Raw genomic sequence first — 11,826 nt, 5'->3', positions numbered from 1 at the left:
AATGAGCTGATGATGTTACTGCGTCAAGTCTCGTATCACAGATGCGCGTATATGTTTTTCCACGTTATACACATATATATATATATATATATTAATTTACGTGGGTGTGTGTATAATCTAGGTATATCTAAAGTTTTGAGATATCTACGAAAGGAAAATTACACGTCGATGCCTGCGCTTGCCTACCTGGCTGCCTGCCTGCCTGCATGAGCGATTAATTATCCGTGTTCCGTTATCGTCGATAATACATAATTCCGCGGCTTATAAATAGCGCGTATTAAACGAGACACATCGATATATCACACTTGTCAGCGGTATCTACGATATATATCGCGTTTACGAGCATGGACGCTCGATGACGTGTTCGAAAATTCGATTACGTCCCTAACGGTTTAAACCTATCGAACCTAATTTACGCACTTTACTATTTTTTTTCTTTTCATTTTCTTTAATTTTTCTCATTAATTCTCATTAATATTCCATTACTAACTATTACTAGACTACTTCTACTATCTCTGTAATCATTATTATTATTATCAGAAATTGATGTTAATTGTCGAGCTAAATAAAACGTCAAAGATACGTTAAACACGCGTCCTATCCTCCTCGCGTTTGTTATCACGAACGTGATCTATTTTGATACGTCATAGCATATGTATATAATTACATCTAGTAAGTCGATAGTCTTTTCCAATTTCCTTACCTGAAATGGTTCGATTCAACTAGAGAAGTTTAAGTTACAGTTTCCGATCAGATCGTTCTACGAGTTCTTGGGTTAAATGTACTTAAGAATCTTGTCGAATGAACTCGTGACCGACCCTTTTCCTACTTCCCTTCTTCCCCTCTTTCTCTCTTCTCGTCTATCTTCTTCTTTGGCAAACGAGGTGCACAGAGGAAGAGAGGACACAACGAGTAAGAGACACGAACTCACATACGGCGACGTGACTTAACGTAGACGGCAACTAATAGAGTTCGTGATCTACATAAAGGATCTCGCTATCGGGATTAACTTTTACGCATTAATATGTACCGTGTGAAGTCTCCTTTACGCGGAATAGGGAAAGGCCTTCGGTGTATGGTTCCGAGGTAAATTTGTCAGGATAATGAGAGACGCGCACACGTCCTCTAATTTAGCGCTGGAAAGTGTACTGCTACCGTGGCAAGAGTGTCGTTAATAATGCCACGTCGTTATTCGCGTTCGTGTCTCTTCGAAATAGAACTTGGAGACACCGAAACGCTTTTGCCAGTCTTTCACTCTCGCACTCACTCACTCATTCGTTCGTTCACTCGTTCACTCTCATATATTGTACGAACCTTTCTTCTTCGTTACCGAAGTATAACGACGACTCGCGAAGATCTTACACGAGACAACGGCTGTTTTGTTCCTAGGAACAAATCGACGTTGGCTCCTGAACATATTTTACTTTATATATATATACTCTTACATTATTCTACTCTAATTTGTTACTTTTATTAAAACTTTGTAATTTTATTAACCCCATACACACGCTTCTATAGTAGTAGAATATTATTAATTATATACGGTTATTTTGTATAATGCAATCGACACTTTCTGAGTTAGATGAAATTTTGGTATAAATCGTAATAAAAGGAGAAACACATTTTTGTTTTTTTTGTTTTTTTGTCGAGTAGAGTTGCTTACAATAATGCAATTGTTTCAATTTATATATACCTACCCTTGTAACATGTCTCGCATAGTAGGAAAGCTTCTTCTTCCTTATTTTTCTTTTTCTTTTTCTCCTTTGGTACGGATCACTCAGCTTTGCTTGGACTTTCGCGTCCACTCTTCTTTCATTTTCTCTTGGCCGATGTAATTAAACGCAAGTCCTTAATGTTATTTCACCCTGGCTTTGTCTGAACATCCTAGGGATTTTCCAAGAAGACGTTTACAACGATGGTAAAAGAGAGACAGAATAAAGACAGAAACAGACAGTGGCCTAGCACTTTTCGAATTAACTGGCATGTACGACGGGATTCGTGGTGTACTCGTTGAGAAAGATAGAAGAGCTCTATGGTGGTATGAGGAATACACTAAAACGGAGATACGAGGGAAATAGGAAGAAGAGGGCTGAGGTACGGGTGGGCTTTGTTCGTAGTTGTGGCCACAACTCTAAGACCACAGCGTGACAAACCTGTCTGGAAACGTATGAAACTCGGCTCGAGTTTTCGTGACCACCACCTTCATTCACCTTCCAAAACCTTTCCTCTAGGTTTGCTGTATCTATTCAAGGAAGAAAGAGAAAGAGAGAAACCATATAGAGGTATCCATTCGTTCTCTCTTTCCGCATTGCGAAATTGCTTCATCTCTGCACTGTGTTGTTTGTCCCATTTCTAGCGTTTGTAAATGTCTGCCGTTTGCTCTTGTCCATTCGTCGATCCATTTTCAGTTCTCTCTCTCTTTCCAACTCCCATTCCCTTTCTCATCGCGAGCAAGATAATGCAACCAAATGACACACAGAGATGAAACCTTGTCCTCATTCTGACACAAAATTTTGACGTATCGAAATTGTTAACCAAACACGACAGAGACACGCGTTATCATCATCAAGCCTTCGTGATTTATTAAAAGGATAGAAAAACAAATAAACGAACGTGACTCTGTTAAAATGTTTTCATTTTTAAAAACGACAAACTAGTTGCTATTCATATCCTCTCTTTTCAAATCAAAACAACGAATTAATGAAAGAACGAAATTGATCTACGACAACGTTTCAGAAAAAAAATTACCTCTCTCGCCTATCAAAATAATAAGCGACATCGATTTATTTCCTTGCGTTTTCTAATTGTTTCCGTCTGAAGGTTATATCTGTGTGTGAATAGATGAATAATATACTATTATTTTATTTAATCTATTGGAAAAAAATACACGTTTATACGCAATCAAGGATGCATTCGAAGTAAATCGACAGGAGAGATATTAAAAATAGTTATCGATGAATCCGTCGAATAACTAAAGTCAAACAACAACATGACGAGGTATGGTTAGTAAAATTGATAGGTGAACAAAAATAGAAACCGTATGCCGTCATCTAGAAAATGATTGTAAAAAAAAAAAAAAAAAAAAAAAAATAGAAAAACGCGATATTGATTATTAATTATATTCAAATTAATATTATAACGTATTAGAAAAAAAAAAGAAAAATGTGTGGGTGTGTATACGTTTGTACGTGAGTGTTGTTTTAGTATTTTTCGTTCTTATTTTTTTGTTCGTTTTAAATTGACTGGCAGCAACTTTTCGGACAATCCGAATAGAAAGGAAAGAGAGAGAGAGAGAGAGAGAGAGAGAGAGAGAGAGAGAGAGAGAGATCGATCGGGAAACAACAGCGTGTTTTTCCACTCCCCTAAGTAATCGAGATAACAAAGTTCCTCTCAATCTACCCTATCATCGCACCAATATCCACTACTCGCGTCCTATGCTGCCATCTCGATATCTATCTATCTCTCTCTCTCTCTCTCTCTCATTCTACATCGTGGAGGAACTTCGTCATTGATCCTGTTACGACTTCTACTAAAGGGTGATAGTAAGTAGACGATATAGGGAATCATCCCCCTTTTCGATACTTCGCATTCACATACAATTAGTTGGCCTAACGGCAAATTAGACGAACTTATACTTTATCTCCCGAACTTTACTACCGTTATTTATTATTTCTATCAAGCTAGATCAACACTAATAAACTTTGTTTTTTTATATTTAGAAATGACCAACAAAATATATCTCAATGGCCCTATAACCGAGTTATATATTACTTTAGTCGTCCCTAGAATTTCTTAACAATTTTAACATCCGCAGTTTCGTGTTATTTTACCGAATATAATAGATAGTATAAGAAAAAAATAGTCATCGTAATATTGTTCGATAAAAATAATCTAAAAAAGGAATCAACATTGTACATTTATAAAACATATCGATTCTCATTGACCAATCTAATATATATTTCATACGTGTATAATAAATTTGAGTTTAACGTTTAAAAGGGATACGAAAGGTGTAAAAAAGAAAAAGGATTTTGAGATTATACAGGTACACTCGCGTAGAATAGTAGCACCTATATTTTGAAAGAATTAAACTAACCCGGCAAATTGCGAAGAATCGAATGGCGAACGGTAAAAACATTAGGAAAGAAGAAAAAGGATAATAGTAGAGGTAGAGAGAGAGAGGGTGTTTAGTACGAAGGGAAAGGGAATGGTTAGTGGAGGGATGGTATAAGCACGACGATCGGGCCACGCTCTCGGCAATTTTGTACTCCATTGGTACGGCATAAATCCCTTTTAGCGTCGAATTCAATGCGGTGTAAGCGTTCGCCTTTCTCCAAGCGCGTATATCGAATCCTCGTATTTTTGCCGATGGGGAAAAGCTCGTTTCGTGATACATCGAGAGTATCTGAGAAATGTGAAAAGATGCGAAAGATAAAAAAGAAAAAAGAACGAGCTAAAAAGCAAGCTTGTTCATAAGTAAACATCGATAACGACTATTTTTCTATACTTAGTACATATATATATATATATATATATATATATATAATATATATTTGAAAAATAAGCTTATCCTTTAAATGTACGAGATGATCGTTCTCGATCTTATGAAATCGCATACAATTTTTCTCCCTCCACCCTCTCATGGAATTCCTTTTACAATCGTTCGTATTCGCGTGTATAAATATTTGATATACATTATATAATAAATAATAATATTCAATATTTATAATAGGTATTCGTATTTTGTTTTGTTTTTAATTAAAAAATATTGATCATTTATATTTTATAAAATACACTGATCAAAATTATAGAAAATATTTTCAACAATAAATATAAGCATCCCCCTCGAACGATTTATTTTCTCGCGTTTCTTGAAATTAATCGAAGGGGAAAGTATAAATATCGTTAAACGTGTGTTTAAGGTGTTACGAACTGAGAGATACTGTTGGGCGAAATTAAAGGGAAATTAGGGCGTCTCTCGTAACTCCATTTCACGCTTTCCACCTCCTCCTCCCCCGTTCTTCCCTCTCTTTTTATTTCTTTTACTTTTGCTCGCCCTCTTCTTGGATAATATTTTTCTTAGGAAAATAGTAGAAGGGATCGAATTGGTGATAGAAAGAGAAGAGGAGGAGGAGGAGGATGAAAAGGTGATGGTAGTGATGGTGGTGGGGGGGTTTTGAAACGAACCACCATCAGCACCACTACCCCCAAACACATACTACGGAACTAATACCGCAGCTTCCTCTCTCCCTTTCTCTCTCTTTCCTATCCAGGACGAAATTAAGGGAAATCGTGTGCCGCTTGGCGCCCTTACCTTACGTTACGTTACGAGCACCACCACCTTACTACCATCATCGTGCTAGAGGAGAAAATCGATATGCAAATCTACGCGCAAATCCTAGTAATCTTGCTCGGCCCGTCCTGCAGCCCTTGGCAGCTTGCAACGTCTCCACGATTCTCCGTTCCTATGCACGCATATCCCTTTCTCTCTCTCTCTCTCTCTATCTCACACACACATACATTTTACGAAATGTCGGTGTACGTGTGTTTGTGTCTACTAGTTATACCTTACCACTATATCTTGTGTGTGTGTGTGTGTGTGTGTCACTCTCTTTCTCTCTCACCAAAACCCACATCCACCCTTTCCTTCTGTGTGCTTTAATACACGCGAGAGGTGAGATGTTATAAAGCGGAGTTAGCTTGGGTCTGAAGGATCGTGTTCGTCGGCTACCTTCGACGACAGGGCTTTATCGAGGTGAAAAAGGTTGCTCGACATCGACCTCTCTCTTCCCCTCCTCCTTCTACTACTGCCATGAAGTGAACACCTTCTTCGCACCATTCCCCCCCCTCTCCCATCTTTACTTTCTTATTCTCTTGCTTTCCTTCTTTATTCTTCTTTTTTCTCTTACTCTTCAAATAGTTTTCACAAATGTTACACCTCATATCTTTCTCTCTTAACTCTCTTTCTGTCATTTTAAAAAAGAAAAAAAAAAACTAGTATAACGAAAAGTAGGATGTGAATTATCGTCGCTGCCGTTTATTGGCCCGAACGATACGATCTTTTTTACGACTACGTTTTTTTTTCTTTCTTTTTTTTTTTTTTAGCGTATATGCACCGTATATATATCGTAAACATCGATTACGATTTGAGGACATGAGTATTTTTACACTTATTATTCTTGTGTATAAGCATCCCCTTCTCTCGATACTTTATTATTTATGTTCAGAGGTTAATGTTCTCCACGTGTTATTTTATACTAATCGTTCTAAGAGATCAATCGAATTTAAAATGGAAACTTTGATCTCATTCCTGTATAATATGTGTTACGTGTATGTGTATATGAAAATAAATTCCTCGTTAAAATTATTCATTTATTTGTACATTTTGCAAGAAAAAAATGTTAACCACGCACATACACACCCGCACCCACCCCTCCCCCCAGTCCGATGAACTTCATTTTTTATTCTTATCTTATTGTCAGTACAACTAGCAAAATAGTTAAACAGTAAATTCATTCCAGTCTATAGGATCGTGTGAAAGTACGTTTTCGTCGTATTCCAAGGGAAGTTAACACAACGGCAACCCAAGCAAGCAATACAACGAGTTCTTTTTATTCGCGAAAGGTCAGACCCGTAGGAAGGAAGACGATCAATCTTGATCCCAATTATCGCGTCGTTCAGTTCCCGTAATTGAGTCGGTCTCTCAGACCCTTCCACTTCTTTCTAACGTTCGGAAAGCCAAAACAATGACGATCCGGATAGGAGATGTTGCTTCGACTTCCTTCTTCTTCTTCTTCTTCTTGGTGAAGGAAAGAAAAGAAAAGAAAAGAAAAGATAAGAGAGAAGAAGAATACTAAAAAAAATTAGAAAAAGATTGAAAAGTGTTTTTTACCATTGACATATTCCTCCTTCTCGTTTGTTTCCTACCAATAATTTATCAACCTGAGAGAAAAATACGATGTTTCATTGAAAAATTATTCTCAAAGTCTTGCTAAATGTGTTCGTTCCTCTTCTTATGTTATGTAATATAAAACAAAACAAAAAAATAAAAATCAAACAAATTGTTTCTTATCCTATTATTATTATTATTATTAATTTTTTTTTTTTTTGTCATTTCACTTTACACGATTATAATAATGTTATATTCTTTCTAGATATGTTTTTTTTTTCTGTTATATTATTTGTTTTTTTTTTTTTTTTCTTGAGCTATTTGTGACACGCCATGATCGATAAGGAATTTTCTAATATTATTTTTCGAGATTCTAGGAAAACGAGACAGGACATATATGATAGATGGCCCTCGGGCGATCCTATCGTTTGAGATCCTCGATTTGTCATCGATCAAAGTTTCGAAGCTGAAGCAACAGGATTACGTGCGTAACGTTAGTAGATGTTAACGGTGCTACTGTATATATATATATAACTAGTATATATATATATATAGTTGGTACTGCTTCCACGTAAATTCATCCGCACGACATCGGCACCTAATTAACACTAAAACCTAGGATGCGTCGAACATCTCGCGTTCGTGGAAGAGCTGCTGCCTTCGTTTCTCGTGTCATGTGCGGGAATCTTCTCTATGTATCTCTCTCTCTCTCTTTTACAATTAGTTAAGTGAGGACAAACCGCACTGAGGCAAGTAGAGATTAAGCGACATAGTAGCATCGCATTTGCGTCAACATCGATGTTGAAACAAGAGAAATAGATAGATAGATAGAATAGAAAGAGAAAGAGAGAGAGAGAGAGAGAGAGAGAGATCAACTCTTCTCAATAGTTTGAAACTTTCTCCAGCTTTACTAGACATTATTTCTGGAAACTCTCCGAATGTGCTTAATTAGCCGATATTTGAGTACTTCTCCCACATCCCCTCTCCCTTTTCTTCTTCTTTACGAAAGCGTGAGAGTTTACGCTAGTAAGCTGCTATTACCAAAAGCCACTGGATTTTCGTAAGAAAGCACGAACGGTAGAAGAGAGAGAGAGAGAGAAAGAGAGAGGGGGGGGTTGGTTGGTGGTGTGTTGGTAACGCTAGTGCGGTCGGCTTCCACCCCTATATAGACATCTTACCTGAACTAATATTGTTAAGGTCTAATTAGTACCACCACGACACCCACCGATCCTTCTCCTCCTCTTCCTTCCTTCCTTCATTTCCCCCACCATACCATCTTCTTCCTTTTCATACTACCTCAGCTACAACTCCTTCCTTCCTTCTTCTCTTCTATTCTGTTCTGTTCTCTTCACTTCACTTCTCTTCTCTTCTCTTCTCTTCTCTTCTCCCCTTTCCTCTAGCACTTCCGTATTCCGATCTTGCAACACTGCTAGCAACAGCAACACCAGCCGCAACTCACCCTTAAACCGTGTTACACTTCGCTCCGACGCTCGAGTTATGAGCGAGCTACCACCAGCTACACAGAGAGCAAAGATCTTTGCGTACTAGCTATATTATGAGCCACTTGTACTCGAGTATGTTTCGTTTATGGATAAATTCGAAATGAAGAGACGGCGGCACACTTGTGTATATGTATGGAAGTGTGTGTATATACGATGATAACAATGCTGCGTAACATAACTTCCCTTAACGTTTACCCCTCGCACTTCTCTATTACGATATTACTTTAGATTACTAATGTTAACGTTCACTTTTGTTTTATTATCTATTCTCTATTTAATTTTCTCTTCCCTTTTTTCTATGAAAACATTCTTATATTCGACGTTAAAATTTTCTAAATTCTGTATTATATAAATTTACACGTGCTTTTTTCTTTTCAAACAAAATTTCTTTTCATTCTATTATAGATTTTTTAAGTTTTATTTTGTATATATATATATATATTTATAATTTTATTAGGTTTTGTCTTAAGAATATTTGATGAAAAAATGTTTCAAACAATAACGCGAATAAAATAATAAACTTGCGAATATTGGCCGTGTTACACGAAGTATTCTTACGTATCAACTTTGAAGATCCCTTCTGTTATGGATAAATTTCAAATTAGTGTAAAAGTTCACGTTTATAACCGTACATATGAGAATATTTTAAGAACAGAAAGAGAGTGTGCTCTGTCCGAATAAAAGTTCTTTTAATTGAAACACCAGTTTAATCCTAGTTACCCGACGTTCTTATCATCTTTGTACATTTATAAATTATCGGATAAATTATGAAGACTTTTTACGCTTTCGTTATATTCTTCCCTTCCATCCGTTATATGTTTGTTTCTACTCGATAATAAAGTAGCAAAAGGTGTGTTTTATTTAACAGTAAATGTACGAAGTTATGTGCACTCTTTATTACATTGACCATGCTTTATTACCTTAACTACTAACGATTATTTCTCGGGGTTGGGTTATATTTGTTTTGTTTTTTTTTTTTTTTTTTTTTTTTTTTTTTTTTTTCATACTTTTTTTTTTTTTTTTTTTCAACGTTCGAATTGTTTCTGATTATCTTTATTGGTATTTATAGCTTATTGCTGACAGTAAATGTATCGTTTTACGTCCTATCGATTATTAACCATNAATAAAGTAGCAAAAGGTGTGTTTTATTTAACAGTAAATGTACGAAGTTATGTGCACTCTTTATTACATTGACCATGCTTTATTACCTTAACTACACAATATATTTTAATTTAGATACGATCTATTTTTTTTTTTTTTTTTTTTTTTTCTATTTTTTTCTTCATACTTTTATTTTTTTATTTTTACAACGTTCGAATTGTTTCTGATTATCTTTATTGGTATTTATAGCTTATTGCTGACAGTAAATGTATCGTTTTACGTCCTATCGATTATTAACCATTCCATTTATTTCGATTACCTGTCTTCGTTATACTGCTATCTATATTATTAAAAAAAAAAAAAACAAATAGTTCTAAACTATTAATAGGATCGTTGCGAGTCTTTGCCATTGTTATATGTAAAGCTTTTTAAAAGGTAGAAAATGTAGTTCACTAGAAAGATAGCTCGTTAAGGTACTCAAAATATATATATATAAAAGGTAAACGATGAAATCTAAGTGAAATGATAGACGTTAACAAGTATATATTGTATATAAAAAGGATTTTTCGATATAATCGTTTGTATGAAATTGGAGCTTGAAAACGAGGAGTCGAGTAAAGTCAAGTCAAGTCAAGTCAAGTCAAGTAGGATAAAGAAATCCGAGAACGAGGATATTAAACTAAGAAAGTTGACATTTCCTTTGACCCGAGCTTGTCACCGAGTGACATCGGCTTTAATTAATTTGTAAAACATATACATTTATCTTTTGAAAATAACATTTGATGGTGGCTGAATGCAACCCCTGCTTCTTTACGCACACGAACGAACGCCTCCTTCCTTCCTTCCTCTCTCTCTCTCTTTTTCTTCCTTCCTTTCTCCTTCTCTTACTTATATACTTATGTGGTAGTAGGTAGAGAAACAGCTGACTACGATAAATTTCAGGCACAGACGTTACGCCAAGAGTATTTCTTCCGGCAGCGTTTTCGCAGAAACTATGTATTTCATGGACTATGGTCTTCTTTTTCCTATTGCAATGCGAGCAACTAGAGCGTAGAATTTTACTGAAAGAGATATTGCCCTAGCACACGAGTTACCCTTGTTCAGCATTTACAGCATCGCGCGAATTTATTATATTAAATACATACTTTTTAACTTAACATACGCGCGTAATTGAATTGAATTTGTGAAACCGACCAAACTTGTCGACTACTATTCTCGGTCGGATGTCCTTGAACTTTTTTAAACTCTCTATTTCTAATTAAAATATATATTATATATATATACATTATTATTTTTTGATTAATTGAATTTATTTATTGACTTGTTGTTTTTCATTTTCTTTTTCCAGGGCCGATGTAATCGGGAAAAGCCACCCTGCAAATACTTCCACCCACCTCAACACCTGAAGGACCAGCTTTTGATAAACGGACGCAATCACTTAGCCCTGAAAAACGCGCTTATGCAACAAATGGGCCTAACGCCTGGTCAACCTTTAGTGCCTGGCCAGGTACCAACAGTGGTATGTCAAATAATTAATCTACCAATCGTTGCACCAAGTCTTCTGCTCTGTTCACACATCCACATATATTATATAATAATATCTCATCACGATCAAAAAGTTTTCATTTTGTCTGTGTTAGTCGAGGTTTACCACTAGATACCTTTTTGGTAGGCAACGCTGTGTTGATCGTGAACGGTACGGTTAAAAAAGAACAAGAAAAAGAATAAGAAAAAAAAAAAAGAAAAAAAAAAAGAAAAAAGGAAAGAAAAAGTCATCTGAAAACAAAATCACAAATTTATTCATTTGAGAGATATTTTTCGTTTGATAGATTTATTTAAATTAATATTTGCAATTATTATTTCTTATGTTTTGTTTTCTTCGAAACTTGTTGTTACTTATTATTTATTTTGTTTCTCAAGAATATTTTGACAAAACCTTACCGTTCAGGTTCACCTGCGTTCGTTTTTCTGCGGGCATTGCACCGAGAGATGAATTCCTAAGAGTAAAATTTAGCACGCCGCATGTTTTTGGTCAGTGTCGTCCCCACTTCCTAGGAGCCTGATATATCCACGTATTTTCGATAGACAGTCGACATATATTTATATCGTAAGATTTATCGTAATATAAACATATTTTCCAATATTATTATATTATATATAACGCGCGGTATAGAAATTCATTTTATCGACAAAAACAACAACAACAAAATTATTGTAGTAGTAATTATAATCTGTCTCTCTCGCATGCTCGCACGTAGAGGTGCGTGCATTGATTCATGTCGGGAAAAAAAAAAAAAAAACGTCATATATATACATATATATATGTTATTATGC

At 35.6% G+C, this 11,826-nt stretch overlaps 1 protein-coding gene across 1 annotated transcript in view; it reads left to right on the top strand.

The window, feature by feature from the left end:
- Window positions 1-11,826, top strand: part of LOC106793878 (polyhomeotic-proximal chromatin protein) — a 63,495-nt gene that overhangs the window by 17,317 nt on the left and 34,352 nt on the right. The window contains exon 2 of the mRNA XM_014761156.1: window positions 10,841-11,011. Coding sequence (XP_014616642.1) covers window positions 10,841-11,011 — 171 coding nt within the window. The remainder of the gene's footprint in view (window positions 1-10,840; window positions 11,012-11,826) is intronic.

Source organism: Polistes canadensis, unplaced genomic scaffold (genome assembly GCF_001313835.1).
Source record: "Polistes canadensis isolate GaletaPanama2010 unplaced genomic scaffold, ASM131383v1 scaffold_20, whole genome shotgun sequence".
Lineage (NCBI taxonomy): Eukaryota > Metazoa > Arthropoda > Insecta > Hymenoptera > Vespidae > Polistes > Polistes canadensis.
Note: the sequence above shows the minus strand (reverse complement) of the source record. Positions and strands in the feature narration are given on the sequence as shown.